Raw genomic sequence first — 18,599 nt, forward strand, 5'->3', positions numbered from 1 at the left:
TTCTTTGTCTGCTAAACAAACTCTAGGAGGCAGGGCACAGCCTGGTTGCAAACAAACAACTATAAGACTGGTGGGTAAACTATGGCCGCTTGATGTGAGTATGTTATGTAGCAAATCACAACTATCCTTTTTTTAGGATGCAATCCAGCAAACCATCAATCCTGTTCTGATCTGATGAGATGGCTGTAGAATTTTCTACAGCCTAGAATCAAGGCCTTTCCCAGTCATGAAGGATGAAGCTAGGCCCCTCTTGGTTCTCTTTGGCGAAGACTGAACTCAAGTTAGGGGTTATATGTCAAACTCTCTTACACCACTTTGACCAACATGTTATACCCCTGAGGTTGTAAAAAAAYTATGGTGATATAACGTCTATCAATATTATAGGGCTGTGAAACACAAAGCCGAATGGCTTCAGACTGAGCATTTCCCACTGGAAATTGCTGCTGACATTGAACATAGCTTAGGGTTAGGGTATTTACTTCATTTCAGACTCTCCTATGCCAATATTTCCAACATCTTATACCCCATAGGTTGTAAATAAACCATTTTAAGGGGATATAACTTGTCATTATTGTAGGACTGTGAAACCCACAGCCGAATGGCTTCAGACTGAGCATTTCTCACTATTTATTTCCATTTTATAACAGCTAGTGTCCATTTATTTACAGTAGTGTGTTGATTAATTATTGCTTTCTTCAGTGGAAATGCAGAATATGTATAATAATGCTAAATATAAGCATGTTAATTAGTACTGAAACATGCAAACTACAAACATTTAACCAGTTAAAGGTAATGAATACATGACTACTAGATACAAATATTTAAAAAGATAATAATAATACAAAAGTCGAGAGTTGGTTATAACAAACGAAGTGAGTGTGTGTATATGTATGTAAGTGTATTATAATTTCCCATCATAAAAATATATCCCCAATCAAATACCTTCATCGATACCACACATTAAAAAAAAAWAATAATAATAATAATCTGTCTTTTTTTCTCCAATCTGGCAAACCTCATAAAATTCGACATAGCCTTGTATAACATGCATTATGAAACAAATGGTGTAATGTACATGAATAAGTGGAGCCTTGTATTAAATGCATTATGAAGAAGATTGTGTAGACCTACTGTTGCCTACACACAAAAAATGACCTTTCTGACCACAAGTGCACCAGTATCCAAAAGTATTAAGAGAAAACAAGCATAGAAAACAGTATTGGCAGCAATAAAATTAAAATTAAAACAACATAAGGCTACTGTTATATTATAATTATTTCAGTGACAACCTAGTTGATTAACAATATTGGGTTGTTAACACGTTTATTTTTAATATAAATAAATGTGGGACAAGAAAAAGGCAGCGTAGAACACCATTGCCCATCATGCATTGCTCTAATAACTAATAATATGTTTGCCCCCCAAAAATGTATTTTCTTAGGAATGAAGTCGCATAAAAATTGGTGTATTTTTTTATGAATTAAGTCGCACATAAATGCGTGTATTTTCCTACTAATTAAGTCGCACAAAAATGTGTATTTTCAAACGAATTAAGAAATACTTTTTTGTACATATTTGCACGAATTGAGTGTGAGATTGTGATGCCCTGTTTGTGGGAGGGACGGTTTTGTGGTTCACATGAAATCTGCCGACCCGCTCATGGCCTATGGCGGCAGATTGACAAGGGCGGTATTTTCTGTGCTAAACTGACCAAGATGCTACTCCAACAACACACAAAACCTCACATAATTCTGCCCAAAAACAATGACAATTTCTCTCGACCAGTGGCATATGGGCTTTTTAGGGGAGCGCTGATGCCGCACTATGATAAGCCATGCCCTTTTTGTCAAAGGCAGGGATGCAAAATATTTATCTTGTCCAAAATATTTATCTTGTCCATTCCCAGCCTGCTCCACCAACATTCCGTAAAAAAAACATGTAACATAAATCATGTAGCAGATATGGCATATGGTAGAATGAGTATGTGGCCTTTGCTGTAGCCTACAGKCCGRAGATAAAATGTATGAAAATGTAATGAGATGGAAACTTTTTACATAATGGTTCTCCAATCAAATAGCCAAACCTAAATGGCGCCCAATCAAATACAAAATGTGTTGACATGTTAACAAACAACATATCCTGAAAACAGGACAGGTCAAAGTAAAATGTACAATATGGAATGGACAACCAGGCTTCTCACAACTGCTGTCCATGAGTTTCATCCCATACATCAGTGGTTTCAAGTTTGTATCTGTATATATTTGTCCAGGCTAATGKTAGCGAAAAAGAAAATACTTCTGCATTTCCCAAACTGTCAACACATTGCATATAGGCTCAGGATAACTAAGGATAAAGTTGGTAAGCTGATATTCAGAGCTTAAATAGCCAATCAGGACTAATAAAGCCAATGCCGGTGGGTCTACCATATCGATGGGCATTCATAAAATTCTATTGCGGGCCAACATGGTAGGCTACACCCCAGTAAGCGCGGGCCAATGTCTTTTTGACATATTTTTGGGGGGTCCTGTCCGCACCTGCAGTCTTTGCTTTGTGTTTTACAAATGGTAGGCTTCCCACATAGATGGGCATTCCTAAAATTCTGTCAGGCGACACTGTAAACTATACCTCAGTAAGCACTGACCGACACTGATGCCTTCTGGATGTCTTTTTTGGTCTTGTCCAATGTCTTTTTTGGTGCCATCTGGACCGGCCTCGATTTCCATATCCACAGATGTTGCTTGTTGGTCCACTCTGGACCACTCATAGGTTTGGTTCAGATTTTGTCTGGTCTGGGCCAGCTTTGATTTGGCCYAAACGTAGACGTCTATAAATTACATATTTTCAACTTTCATTCAGAACCGAAAATGAACCTGATTTCAACATCTGGAAAATACATATTTTCACCTTTCATTCAGAACCTAAATTGAACCTAACTTCAACGTCTTGAAAATTCGTATAGTAGAGGTCTTTTTAACGTAACTTTGCTAACTTGGGACTATTCTCGTAGGGGGCGCAATTTTTGTTGTCTCGCCTAGTGCGACCAGGACAGGCCCGTCACATGAGCACTTTCACTTTTCAAACGTCATTTGAAGTGGACTTCCGTGCTGGCGGGAGATCTATTTTATCTTCGAAAATAAGAATAACAACATGTTGTAGGCCTACAGATGAAAACGTTTTGATTGCGTCCATCGTCTAAACTGGAATGTAGACTATTTTCGTCTCGATTGCTTTTGCGCGTCTATCGTCTGAATGAATCTATTCACCCCGGGCCTGTATTGAAATGTAAATAGCCTACAATCATACTTTCATTTCTGAATCTGTATGTGCAACCCAATATGAACCTGATCATTAATTATTAAACCGTTAATAATATTCTGTGACCTGGTAAATATAGCAATTTTTTCAACAAAGAAAACTGAATTGAAGAGGGGAACTGCATTTGCGATCGGCGCCAATGGACCCGTTGGATTTTTTGACAGATAAGCAGTTACTGCAGTTTTTCCGCTGTAGTAGGACACAAATGTCGTGCATGGAGCAACCACACACCTTTCTTAACCAGCTCCGAGACCACCACTTCATTCCAGAGAAAATGTACAAGGTGAGCAGTAGAGACCGCAACATTTCTATAGACATACCCGCCTGCCCACTCAAAGGTTACATTTAATCCCATCGGTCACAAAAACATGTAGGCCTACTTTACAGGCTTTAAATAAATTAAAGTTGTACTTAACAAATTAGTCACATATTCTGCATTATTAAGGTGAAGTATGATTCGGAGAAGTTTCATTAGATTTCTCAAAATTGTCACAAGCCAAGGATAAATCTCCAAGATTCAGACCTAGTTTTACACCAGAAGTCTGTATTCAATAGCTTAAAAAACAAATATTGTTGAAATGTTTTAATAGTTTAATGTTTAAAGGGTCTAGTTACATAGGCAATGTGCCTTTATTTTCAATACATTTACTTTAAAGGTGTCATCATGAATTTGACAGTAATTTATAGGAAGCTCGGTGGCATTTAAAATTAGGTATTTAATATTAAAGTACACCTACTGTAATATAAATACAGTATCATAGCAAGTACTGTGTAATGACACAGTACATTACGGTAAAATTGACTGTATTAGGCCTATACTGTAAAAAAAGTAAACGCTACCATCATCGAAAGGAATGAATGATTGGATGAATGAATTACATTTATTGAGGTGAGGGTTTGTATTTCACAGTATTTTACTGTAATTACAAGGGATTGGTGCAAGATTTGACCAAATATTTAGGAAGAGGTCATCATCTGAGGAAGTCTGTGAAGGAAGAAACCAAATGGAAAAAGTGGTAAGCAAGTTATGTCCAAAAAACAGACTTTCACCAAGTCAAATACATTTGTTGTGTAAGAGGTATCATGATACTTGAATCTAAACCAAAGTAGATAATTATAATATTGTTCTATACATCATTTGGAGTCTCTATAAGCTTAACTATTAGGTCCTAAACCTAGCATAAAAGTGCATCCTTGTAGCTGTGTGGGCTAATATAGTCAAAATATTTCCCATCTGTTAAGTTGAGCAAATTGAAGTGTTTTCTTCCCAGGCGTAATGCAAGGCATTATTGCTGTGATATGAGTCAACAACAGGGCCTGGCCTATGTTAAAAGTGTTTGTTAGGTGTTAAGCCTGTGTTAAAAGATGCTTAAAATTATTAAAAGACAAAAAGTGATWGTGAATTGTGTTTGGGAAATATAGATAGACGTGGTTTTTAAAAGGTAGTGGCAATTTCATTCACTACTGACATCTTTAGGCGGCTTAACTTATCCTGTCGCGCAGCTCACCTTACCTCATAAGTTGTGCCAAGAGACAATTTTCAAAATTGTAATGTTATCATGAATTCAGATTATTTACGGGGATACACAACATCCTGAAATATATATAGATATCTTTGTTAGAAAGAACACTATATTTCCCTTGACGGAGTGATGGTGAATGTAAAAAATGGCTCAACTTACCCCACTGTCCCCTAAAGTGTTTACTTATCACAGCATATTCATTCATATTTGGTGTTTTATAGGGATGTTACGTCTCCGAGGCATGTGTTGAAATCGCTGAGCATCTAACATGCTGACCAGACCGGACGCGTCGCGTGCACGTCGCGTGCACGTCGCGTTGCAAAATAAATGTACACGTACATGCTATTCAATCATTGCACCCACACTGCTTGCGCACGTCAGCGAGCTTCTGCGTGGCCAGGCGCTAAAATAGAACTTGGTTCTATTACTGACGCTCAACGCACTGCAAGTCCTGCCTCTCCCATCTCCTCATTGGTTTTTAGGAGCATAAACCCACGTGGGTGATTGACAGATGAACTGATGTAACATTTCAGGTAAAATAACAACCCAATGTTTATATCCCAGGTCAAATTAGCTAGCAACAGCAAGCTAGCTAGCTAAATTGCCATAAATGTTTAATGCGTTTTGACCTGGCCCCAATACATATAATTGATTCAGAGTTTGTTTTGATATTTCAACCTGAGTGTCCTGATCGCATYKGGTGTGTGGGACCMWATTCAACATGCGCGYCGATGCGTGTATCTCTTYATCAGGAGTACATCATCAATGGCGTCCAAAGCTTCATTTGATCACGTGCTTTTTCAAATCRTGTGTTACAAAATCCYACTGATTTCTCTGTGGTTCCGGKGCTTTCTTCGATTCCAAGCTCCTTTCAAACACCGAACTGTATTGGACACGTTCTTWCAAATATAGTTAGGATTTWGTACAAAAAGTTTCACCTGACCGGTAGCTAAGCTGGTAGAGTAGAGAACATTYAGTGACGTGAGGGTATGAAGTAGAWTCCTGTTGAAGGCACACTATTTTGAAAATGGTTTTATGTGAAACAACACTTTCTGCACAGTTGAAATATTATAATTTCTTTAGTATAGTATACGCTTCTGTCTTAAGCATCCTAAATAATGCCATAGATTCTGTTTTTGAAAAAGAGTCAACTTGAACGCAAAAAAGGGAAGCATGATGTAAGATGCRAAGCTGGTATTCCAACTGATTATAGGCTACTGAAGCCATCATGCGCTGCTATTTATTGCTAACCAGCAGATGTCACCAATGTGCATTGTGAACAGATAATGAAGCTCTGTTTTTCTGCACATTTTGGTGAAAGCACCAAAGCCTTCAGAAAGCATCGGTTTCCCATCACTAGTGTTTTATATCACTTGCACTTCTAGAGACCTTAAGAAAGGCTTCCAAATTGTCAGCAACTACAGGGCAAAACTGACCAAAAGGACATGGCAAATGCCTTTTACTCAACCATTTAAGGTTTAAGACTAGCTGCCACTCCAATCAAATCAAGTCAAATTTTATTTGTCACATGCGCCGAATTAAACTGGTGTAGACCTTACAGTGAAATGCTTTCTTACAAGCCATTAACCAACAATGCTGTTTTAAGAAAATACCTTAAAAAAAAGTAAGAGATAAGAATAACAAATGATTAAAGAGCAGCAGTAAATAACAATAGCGGGGTAGTTAACAGGGGGTACCGGTACAGAGTCAATGTGCGGGGGGCACTGGTGTTGAGGTAATTGAGGTAATATGTACATGTAGGTACATTTATTATAGTGACTATGCATAGATAATAACAGAGAGGAGCAATGCAAATATTCTGGGTAGCCATTTGATTAGCTGTTCAGGAGTCTTATGGCTTGGGGGTAGAAGCTATTTAGAAGCCTCTTGGACCTAGATTTGGACCTAGATTTTTTACCCCCCGGGAACCGCTTGCCGTGCGGTAGCAGAGAGAACAGTCTATGACTAGTGTGGCTAGCATCTTTGACAATTTTTAGGGCCTTCCTCTGTAGTGCCGAGCGGTCGTAGGCCGAGCGGTTGCCATACCAGGCAGTGATGCAACCCGTCAGGATTCTCTCGATGGTGCAGCTGTAAAACCTTTTGAGGATCTGAGGACCCATGCCAAATCTTTTCAGTCTCCTGAGCGGGAATAGGTTTTGTCGTGCCCTCTTCACAACTGTCTTGGTGTGCTTGTACCATGTTAGTTTATTGGTGATATGGAAGCCAAGGAACTTGAAGCTCTCAACCTGCTCCACTACAGCCCTGTCAATGAGAATGGGGGCATGCTCGGTCCTCCTTTTCCTGTAGTCCACAATCATCTCCTTTGTCTTGATCACGTTGAGGGAGAAGTTGTTGTCCTTGCACCACATGGTCAAGTATCTGAACTCCTCCCTATAGGCTGTCTCATCGTTGTCGGTGATCGGCCTACCACTGTTGTGTCATCAGCAAATTTAATGATGGTGTTGGAGTCGTGCCTGGCCGTGCAGTCATGAGTGAACAGGGAGTACAGGAGGGGGCTGAGCACGCAGTATGCAAAGGTTTCTGGGATAATGGTGTTGATGTGAGTCATGACCAGCCTTTAAAAGCATTTCATGGCTACAGACGTGAGTGCTACGGGTCGGTAGTCATTTAGGCAGGTTACCTTAGTGCTCTTGGGCACAGGGACTATGGTGGTCTGCTTGAAACATGTTGGTATTACAGACTCAGACAGGGAGAGGTTGAAAATGTCAGTGAAGACACTTGCTAGTTGGTCAGCGCATGCTCGGAGTACACGTCCTGATAATCCGCCTGGCCCTGCGGCCTTGTGAATGTTGACCTGTTTAAAGGTCTTACTTACATTGGCTGCGGAGAGCGTGATCACACAGTCGTCCGGAACAGCTGATGCTCTCATGCATGTTTCAGTGTTACTTTCCTCGAAGCGAGCATAGTAGTTATTTAGCTCATCTGGTAGGTTCGTGTCACTGGGCTGCTCTCGGCTGTGCTTCCCTTTGAACTCCCCTTGACTGTAATAGTTTGCAGGCCCTGCCACATCCGACGAGCATCGGCGCCGGTGTAGTACAATTCGATCTTAGTCCTGTATTGACGCTTTGCCTGTTTGATGGTTCATCAGAGGGCATAGCGGGATTTCTTATATGCTTCCGGGTCAGAGTCCTGATCCTTGAAAGTGGCAGCTCTACCCTTTTTCTCAGTGTGAAGGTTGCCTGTAATCCATGGCTTCTGGTTGGGGTATGTACTAGAGGTTGACCGATTAATCGGAATGGCCGATTAATTAGGGCCGATTTCAAGTTTTCTTAACAATATGTAATCAGTATTTTTGCACACCGATTTGCCGATTTAAAAAAAATATTTTTTTTATTTTGTCTTTTTACACCTTTATTTAACTAGGCAAGTCAGTTAAGAACACATTCTTATTTTCAATGACGGCCTAGGAACGGTGGGTTAACTGCCTTGTTCAGGGGAAGAACGACAGATTTTTACCTTGTCAGCTCGGGAATTCGTTTTTGCAACCTTCCGGTTACTAGTCCAATGCTCTAACCCACCTGCCTTACATTGCACTCCACGAGGAGCCTGCGTGGCAGGCTGACTACCTGTTACGCAAGGGCAGCAAGAAGCCAAGGTAAGTTGCTAGCTAGCATTACACTTATCTTATAAAAAAAATCTTAACATAATCACTAGTTAACTACACATGGTTGATGATATTACTAGTTTATCTAGCGTGTCCTGCGTTGCATATAATCGATGCGGTGTCTGTTAATTTCTCATCGAATCGCAGCCTACTTCGACAAACGGGTGATGATTTAACAAGCGCATTTGCTAAAAAAGAACAACTATGGAAATTGTGTCACTTCTCTTGCGTTCCGTGCAAGGAGTCAGGGTATATGCAGCAGTTTGGGCCGCCTGGCTCATTGCGAACTGTGTGAAGTCTATTTATTCCTAACAGAGGCCGTAATTAATTTGCCAGAATTGTACATAAATATGACATAACATTGAAGGTTGTGCAATGTAACAGCAATATTTAGACTTAGGGATGCCACCCGTTAGATAAAATACGTAACGGTTCCGTATTTCACTGAAAGAATAAACGTTTTGTTTTCGAATTGATAGTTTCCGGATTCGACCATATCAATGACCAAAGGCTCGTATTTCTGTGTGTTATTATGTTATAATTAAGTCTATGATTTGATATTTGATAGAGCAGTCTAACTGAGCGATGGTAGGCAGCAGCAGGCTCGTAAGCATTCATTCAAACAGCACTTTTGTGCGTTTGCCAGCAGCTTTTCGCAATTCTTCAAGCATTGCGCTGTTTATGACTTTAAGCACCATGTAAGAAATGCTGTCTTCATTGACCTTAACACATAGCTATAATACTGTTATAATGCCTTCCTTATTAAAGCAGACTTTGTTGCAAATATCTTGCTACACCCCACAGTTAAACACCATCTGCCCGTAACAGATACAAACCTCACTCCCCCACGCAGGGGAGGATGGCTGACTCAGACCTTTTATTGTCAGCAGCATACCACCCTGCATACCACTGCTGGCTTGCTTCTGAAGCTAAGCAGGGTTGGTCCTGGTCAGTCCCTGGATGGGAGACCAGGTGCTGCTGGAAGTGGTGTTGGAGGGCCAGTAGGAGGCACTCTTTCCTCTGGTCTAAACAAAGATCCCAATGCCCCAGGGCAGTGATTGGGGACACTGCTCTGTGTAGGGTGCCGTCTTTCGGATGGGACGTTAAACGGGTGTCCTGACTCTCTGAGGTCATTAAAGATCCCATGGCACTTATCGTAAGAGTAGGGGTGTTAACCCCGGTGTCCTGGCTAAATTCNTCTCTGAGGTCATTAAAGATCCCATGGCACTTATCGTAAGAGTAGGGGTGTTAACCCCGGTGTCCTGGCTAAATTCCCAATCTGGCCCTCAACCATCACGGTCACCTAATAATCCCCAGTTTACAATTGGCTCATTCATCCCCCTCCTCTCCCCTGTAACTATTCCCCAGGTCGTTGCTGCAAATGAGAACGTGTTCTCAGTCAACTTACCTGGTAAAATAACGGTAAAATAAAAAATAAATAAAAAATTACCACTGATAAGGGAGGCATGCCATTATACGAGCACGCACATGCACACACACACACACCCTTGCTTTAGGCTGGGTTTCCAAGAACAAAGAACAGTGCCAGGAACCAATGAGGCATGGACACCAGCGTGGAGGGAACGGGCCTCCACTTACAGCGACCAGTCAGGAGCACGAACTACAAGAATCTACCTACGTCATTCACTGTATAACTTGAACTGCACAATATGTTTCGGGTCTCTTCTTCCGATAGTTCCCTAAGAACTAGACGAACGGGGCCGTGCAGCACGCTTTGCTCAGATATCTTTACATCCGAATAAACTGTCTTACTATATACCGATCCACCCTGTCCAGCGTCTTGACTTGGTCTCATTTCTCTAGTAACGAATCATCAACAAAACTATCAACTCCCGAGATTAGGCTGGTGTAACCGATGTGAAATGGCTAGCTAGGTAGCGGGGTGCGCGCTAATAGCATTTCAAACGTCACTCGCTCTGAGACTTGGAGTGGTTGTTCCCCTTGCTCTGCATGGGTAACGCTGCTTCGAGGGTGGCTGTTGTCGATGTGTTCCTGGTTCGAGCCCAGGTAGGAGCGAGGAGAGGGACGGAAGCTATACTGTTACACTGGCAATACTAAAGTGCCTATAAGAACATCCAATAGTCAAAGGTATATGAAATACAAATCGTATAGAGAGAAATAGTCCTATAATTCCTATAATAACTACAACCTAAAACATGAAGACTCATGTTAAAAGGAACCACCAGCTTTCATATGTTCTCATGTTCTGAGCAAGGAACTTAAACGTTAGCTTTTTTACATGGCACATATTGCACTTTTACTTTCTTTGTTTTAACACTTTGTTTTTGCATTATTTAAACCAAATTGAACATGTTTCATTATTTATTTGAGGCTAAAGTGATATTATTGATCTATTATATTAAGCTAAAATGAGTGTTCATTCAGTATTGTTGTAATTGTCATTATTACCCCCCMAAAAAATTACATCAGCCGATTAACTTCTCTGGTACCAGTTCCGCTAGCATCCCACCTCGACAACAGCCAGTGAAATTGCAGGGYGCCAAATTCAAAACAACAGAAATCCCATAATTAAAATTCCTCAAACACACAAGTATTATACACCATTTTAAAGATAAACTTTTTGTAAATCCAACCACAGTGTCCGATTTCAAAAAGGCTTTACTGCGAAAGCACACCATGCGATTATGTTAGGTCAGCACCTAGTCACAGAAAACCATACAGCCATATTTCCAGCCAAAGAGAGGAGTCACAAAAAGCAGAAATAGAGATAAAATTAATCACTAACCTTTGATGATCTTCATCAGATGGTACTCATAGGACTTCATGTTACACAATACATGTATGTTTTGTTCTATAAAGTTCATATTTATATCCAAAAATCTCAGTTTACATTGGCGCGTTATGTTCAGAAATGCATTGTCTCAAACATCCGGTGAAAGTGCAGAGAGCTACATCAAATTACAGAAATACTCATCATAAACATTGATAAACGATACAAGTGTTAAACATTCGAATAAAGATAAACTTCTCCTTAATGCAACCGCTGTGTCAGATTTCAAAAAGGCTTTACGGCGAAAGCACACTTTGCGATTATGTTAGGTCTGCGCCTAGCCACAGAAAAACATACAGCCATTTTCCTACCAAGGAGAGGTGTCACAAAAGTCAGAAATAGCATTCAAATTAATCACTTACCTTTGATGATCTTCATCTGGTGGCACTCCCAGGTCTCCATGTTAGACAATAAATGTTCGTTTTGTTCGATAATGTCCCTCTTTATGACCAAAAACCTCCTTTTTGTCCAGACAAAAAGTTTTTTTTAAGTACAATAAAAGTTAGTAGAAACTTGCCAAACGATGTTTAAAATCAATCCTCCGGTTGTTTTTGTCATAAATAATCAATAATATTTCAACCGGACAAAAGCTTCGTCAATAGAAAAAGAGAAACAAGAAAGGCGCGTTCCCGATCAGGCGCAGGACTCATGGCTGGAAATTTCCACTGGCCACTGATTGAAAGTGCTGTATCTCCCTCATTTTTCAGAGTAAAAACCTGAAAAAATGCCTAAAGACTGGCCATGTGTAGAGGAAGCCACAGAGCTCGTGAACTGGGTCCTAAGTCTTTGAATGGTGGATAGGCTTTCAATGGAAAAACAGCCTTTCAAAATAATAGTACTTCCTGGTTGGATTTTCCTCCCATTTTTGCCTGCCATATCAGTTCTGTTATAGTCACAGACATTATTTTAACAGTTTTGGAAACTTTAGAGTGTTGTCTATCCAAATCTACTAATTATATGCATATCCTACTTTTTGGGCCTGAGTAGCAGGCAGTTTAATTTGGGCACGCTTTTTATCCAAAATTCCGAATGATGCCCCCTACCCTAGTGAAGTTAATCAGTATCGGCTTTTTTTTTGTCCTCCAATAATCGGTATCGGCGTTGAAAAATCATAATTGGTCGACCTCTAGTATGTACGTACAGTCACTGTGGGGACGACGTCCTCGCGATGCACTTATTGATAAAGCCAGTGACTGATGTGGTGTACTCCTCAATGCCGTCGGAAGAATCACGAAACATATTCCAGTCTGTGCTAGAAAAACAGTCCTGTAGTTTAGCATCTGCTTCATCTGACCACTTTTTTATAGACCGAGTCAATGGTGCTTCCTGGTTGAATTTTTGCTTGTAAACATGAATTAGGAGGATATAATTATGGTCAGATTTGCCAAAGGAAAGGCGAGGGAGAGCTTTGAACGCGTCTCTGTGTGTGGAGTAAAGGTGGTCTAGAATATTTTCCCCTCTTGTTGCACATTTAACATGCTGATAGAAATTATGTAAAACTGATTTAAGTTTCCATGCATTAAAGTCCCCGGCCACTAAGAGCGCCACCTCTGGATAAGCATTTTCCTGTTTGCTTATAGCGGTATACAGCTCATTGAGTGCGGTTTTAATGCCAGCATCGGTCTGTGGTGGTATGTACTGTAGACAGCTACGAAAAATACAGATGAAAACTCTCTTGGTAGATAGTGTGGTCTACAGCTTATCATGACATACTCAAGACTTCCTTATCATACAACCTCGAGACTTCCTTAGATATTGTGCATCAGCTGTTGTTTACAAAAATGCATAGGTCCCCACCCCGTGTCTTACCAGAGGCTGCTGTTCTGCCCTGCCGGTAGAGTGTATAACCTGCCAGCTGTATGTTCTTAATGTCGTCGTTCAGCCACGACTCGGTGAAACATAAGATATTACAGTTTTTAATGTCACGTTGGTAGGATAAACGTGCTTTCAGTTCATCCTATTTTATTTTCCAGCGATTGAACGTTAGCTAGCAGGACGGAAGGCAAGAGCAGATTAGCCACTCATTGCCTGATCCTCACAAGGCACCCTGATCTCTTTCCGCGAAATCTCAGTTTCCTTCTCCAGCGAATAACGGGGATCTGGGCCTGGTCGGGTGTCTGTATTATATCCCTCCCGTCCGACTCATTGAAGAAGAATTGAAGAAGATCTCTCATTTAAGAAGAACTCTTCGTCCAGTTTGAGGTGAGAAATCGCAGTTCTGATGTCCAGAAGCTCTTTTCGGTCATAAAAGACGATAGCAGCAACATTATGTTACGAACAACGCGAAAAAGAAATTAAATAGCATGGTTGGTTAAGAGCCGATAAGACGGCAGCCTTCCCCTCCGTCGCCATCACTACAACCAATCTGTCCCCTATACATTTTAAATTGATGGGGCACTATAACCACATATGAGTTAAATTGGTACAGCATTCTCAATCACAGGTGCAATAAATATAGCCTCTTACAAGGTACGCCTCAAAATATGTTAACGGTACAGAAACAACAATACCAAACTATTGGTATTAAAGATTTTCTGTGGGGTGGAATTACAGTACCATTCAAAATACAGCAATTCTACCAAAATGCACCATTTATAGTATGCTGCAGTAAAACGTTAAATTTGTCTTTTTTTACTGTTGATAATACCTCAAACTACCGTATAAATTAGTTTYCCATTACAGTGTTGAATCCATGATGCTCGTTGGGTTATGGATATACTATCAAGATTATCTTACTGCTGATTTTACCATTATCTATGAGCCATCATTCAATATGTTTAAAGCAGTGATTTTGACYGTAAAATGTTGGCCATGTATAGACCCATAAACTGAATTAATGTAATAACTGATCAAATATGTAATGTCAATAGGTTTGTTTAGTGTCTCTTACACAATGGTAGACCTTGCTATATAGTCACAAGGGTACCTGGTTTATCAGAGTATCGAACCTGGTTCGTATGGGTATGTGTGCTGAGATATGCAGGTGTAGATCCAGTTTATATTAGTTGTGGGACTCATAAAAAGTGTAGACCCGGTTTGTAGGAGTACTGGAGCTGAGGTGCAGGGCCATAGCCAGGGTCTGAGTTTTAGACATTTTTTAAAAACTCTAAAATGCTGTTTGGAGAACAGCAAAACAAGCAACAAAAAAAACAACAACCATTATCACATTAGTTGCTGAAGCTTCAGTCACCTCAGTTGATCTACAAACACATAGCCTATTGGCTATACAATTAGCCGCTACACGTTAACTCACATTAACTCAGCACCGGGATTCAAAATTATAATTGAATATGTATAGCGGGATGTGTTAGCAGAAAAAGTATTTTATTAACAAAAGGTAAACAAATACGTTTGCTTAATATAACTTTTTTGTTGTTGCAGTTTTACAGCTAATTTCCTTCAATTCTACACATTTTGCCATGTGGTGGGGAGAAGTTTTTGCAGTTTTAAAAGATACTTAAGATACTTAGATACTTACATGGGCTAATTGAGTGACTGTCAGTGAGTGACATAACGAGGAAAACTGCTGATGTACAACCAAGTTTCAAAATTGCATCTTGTGTATTCTACTATTCAAACTCTCAACAGCAAGTTGAGACCCAGACTGAGTTCCCCCCGCCCCAAAAAAGTATTTATTTAATTTAATTCAAAAACATCAGAGAGGTCCGGACCTCGGTGTCCTCATATGTAGCTACGGCCCTGCTGTGCAGGGGTAGACCTGGTTACAGTTTATGAGTAGTCAGGCTTTGTCACATTTAAACCTGGCTTAGTTGACTAGCTGGATATACAGGTAACTGAAACAATTAAATAAACACTTAAAATTAAAGTTCTGGCGGCTCTGTTGTGGTGCATTTTCCTGACATGGTTTAGGTTTACTCAATATCTTAGAGGGCAAAGTGAACACCAATAAATACACAGCCATTCTGAGTGATCACCTTCAATCTATGATGAGTCATTTCTCACCTGATGGGAGTGGTCTCTTCCAGGATGACAATGCCCCCATCCACAGGGCAAGAGTGGTGACTGAATGGTTTGATGAGCACGAAAACATTGAAAACCATATGCCATGGCCATCTCAGTCACCAGATCTCAACCAAGTTGAACACTTATAGGAGATTCTGGAGCGGTGCCTGGGACAGCTTTTTCCACGAGCATCAACAAAACACCAAATGATGGAATTTCTCGTGGAAGAATGGTGTCACATCCCTCCAATAGATTTCCATACACTTGTAAAATCTATGCCAATGCGCATTGAAGCTGTTCTGACGACTTGTGGTGGCCCAACGCCATATTAAGACACATTATATTGTTCTTTCCTTTATTTTGTCAGTTATCTGTAGGTTACTGTTGGTGACTTGGGGAATACAGGCCTAAGGAAAGTGGGTAACAGGGCTGATATAGGCAAGTAACAGGGATGAGGTGTATTGGCAAAGGAACTGGGGTTTATGATTAGTAAATAGGGCATTTAGAGCTAGGATATCAGTGTATCGGTACTTGATTGTATCAATATTATGGTATTGGCATGTGGGTGTTAGGGTTAGGGCATAGGAGTAACAGGGCTGGGGTGTGTGAGTAATTGGGTTTAGGTGTGTGGGTAAGTGGGCTGCAGTACAATGCTGAGTTTCACGTCTGGAGGAAACCTGGCTCCATCCCTACAGTGAAGGGATGGTGGTGGCAACGTCATGCTGTGGGGATGTTTTTTAGCGGCAGGGACTGGGAGACTAGTCAGGATTGATTTGTTTTTGGAAAAAATGGGTTAACCAAGCAATGATAAATTAAATCCCATTAAGCACGGCCAATGTATATAATTGGTTCAGATTTGTTTCGATCCGGACTGGCCTTGATTTGGCCCAACATAGACGTACGTCTATGTCTGAAACTGATCAAATCTGTACCAATCATAGACATCTGTGTTTCACAAGTTTGGACAGCACAGCACAGCACAGTACATTACATTACAGTAAAGAAAAGTTGACTACAGTACAGTAGAGGACAAGTACAATACAGTAGAGCACAGTACAGTAAATAAAAGCATGTGTAGTTCCATACATTAGAGTACAGCATAGAAGAGTATAGTTCAGTATAATGATCTGTATTGTTTAATACTTTACTCCAATGGACTCTACTGAACTAAACTGTACTGTACTCTACTGATTTAAACTCTACTGTACACCTTACTGTACTGTAGTATTCTACTTTACTCTACTCTACCGAATAAAACCCTGATCCGACACTGTAACAAAACAAATTGTAGTCTACAAAAAAATTTGGGTAAAATTCGTCCTCCTATTTTGCAAGTGAAGGTTCCTGGAAGAACATGTTGGGTTGCAACACCAGCTGAACCTTTCCGGTTGAAAAAGGTTCCTTGAGTAACCGCTCTGAAAAGGATATTTGAGGGTCTTCGAGAGAACCCCCCATGTAAAGGTTGTTGTGGCAATTCTTACAAAAGGACACTCGAAGTCAATCTTAAATGAATCATTGTTTATCGTCAGCGCGCTGGAGAGGTTCCAACCAACTCAATGCACCATAGTACACATGTCAAACAGGAGCTTTCCGGGGCAGACCCGGCAGTTGTCTTATATACGGCTACACAAAGACAAGTTATATTTGCGATTAATAATTCATTAATCATTACCGTTTTGTTTCATTCATGTGACCGGCCAATACTGGTTCATAACATGTGACCGACCAAACACCTCACGAGGCTTCTCCTCTCTAAGCTGAGACCTTGAGACCTATCTTTTGTTTGTTCTCAAAACAAGGTCTGGGCGTACTGCCAAATTGCAGCTACTGATAAGAGGAGGATTTGTTCAGTCAACCACTTGCATGAACACAGAAATAGGTTTATAGAACAGCGCATGAATAGAACATAGAAATGAGTTATAAGGAAAGCACAAACATTAAAATTCCCATTACAAGGTCAATGATGTGTATAAACCCTGGATGACTGACAGTGGGTGCTGTATTGAAGCCACCGTACATACATTTTTGACGAGTTTATTGTATTGCAGACACCTTAATACATACTTTAAATTATAGAATGTGAGCTAAACATAAATAAAAGAAATAAAAACATTTTCCTTAAACTATTTTATTTTTGTACTAATGTTACTTTCCCCAAAACAACAACAAAAAATACTTAAATACATGTAATTTTGTCCTTGAAACATTTTATTGAAATACTGTATTACTGTATAGTAATTCAATTAATTCCTCTGGAGGACTGCACTTAATCTCTCTCGGACAAGGTGACTTTTATCAATCGGCTCTATTTATGCTCAGATTCTAAAATGCCAATTAGCGTCAAAGTAGACATCCTGCAAGACTACAAATCCCTGCAAGCTCCTGCACGTCATTTCTAGCTGACACCTTTGCTAACGGACATTGTGTCAATTTTAAACTTGCACAAGACATTTCACAGAATTTTCCATTTAAAGAAATGTAGCTAATTTATTAATTACTACATTTAGCTAACGTTAGATAGTTAATCCAGAGATTCTTACCTATGCCTCGATTCATCAGACTCGTCCAGATCATCATGGCATTTGTTGTTCTTTATGATAACCACATTAGTAGCTAATTAGCATTTCATTTTTTGGGGGGGTAAATACAGGCAAATATATTGCTAAAAGTCACCTTGTCCTAGAGAGATTTACACGGTTATCAAAACGTCATGCCAGGGTAAGCCTACATGAAACACAGCCCTTATTTTAAGTGTTTTTAAAAAATGATGGGAAAAATGAATGGTGGAAAAAAGATACTAACCATTTCCCGGTTTGACCGCGAAAGGTTCCTTGAGGATCTCCAGGGTTCATCGGGTCAACAATAATTCTAAGAGTGTTCTGTGTACACTAAGACCATTCACTGTCCTATTACAAGCTGGGTACAAACAATATAAATAACAGGTCTTTGAATGTTATTGTAAGAGTGGACATTGGAGTTGATGATCATTGATTAGTAATACCTGACGTGTGTCCATGAATTCTACTCTGTCACATGAACTGATTGGGATGGTAGTTGCTTCTAGAGAATCAAGTATCACTCTACACCAGCCACAATTTGACTATAGTTTTGTATTTGACCCCTCCTGCAGAAGCTGATTCAGTGTAGGAGTAAGGAGGTGAGGGAGAAGGGTGTGTACCAGGTGTTGGACTGGGTGGAGGCAGAGAGGCCCGACAGCATCAAGGTGTTCTGGAACTGTGTGTTCAGGGACCACCTCCTGCTGCAGTACCCCACGTTACGCCTGCTACGAAACAGCCTGCTGGACGGTCAGTTCTGGAGTCTTCACTCTTATTATTGTATTATTATGGCATTTGTATGGATA

General features: G+C 40.2%; 1 protein-coding gene across 3 annotated transcripts in view; it reads left to right on the forward strand.

Moving 5' to 3' along the window:
• Window positions 1-18,599, forward strand: part of LOC111979916 (nuclear body protein SP140-like protein) — a 65,424-nt gene that overhangs the window by 34,382 nt on the left and 12,443 nt on the right. The window contains exons 1-2 of one of the 3 annotated variants that reach the window (XM_024010603.2): window positions 3,056-3,598; window positions 18,369-18,543. The exons of 1 other annotated variant lie outside the window; for it this stretch is intronic. In XM_024010603.2, the coding sequence (XP_023866371.2) occupies window positions 3,455-3,598; window positions 18,369-18,543 (319 nt within the window). In that variant the 5' untranslated portion in view covers window positions 3,056-3,454. Of the gene's footprint in view, window positions 1-3,055; window positions 3,599-18,368; window positions 18,544-18,599 lie in introns of those variants that run through there. One more of the 3 variants, XM_024010601.3, reaches the window with a different exon arrangement.

Source organism: Salvelinus sp. IW2-2015, linkage group LG20 (genome assembly GCF_002910315.2).
Source record: "Salvelinus sp. IW2-2015 linkage group LG20, ASM291031v2, whole genome shotgun sequence".
Classification (NCBI taxonomy): domain Eukaryota; kingdom Metazoa; phylum Chordata; class Actinopteri; order Salmoniformes; family Salmonidae; genus Salvelinus; species Salvelinus sp. IW2-2015.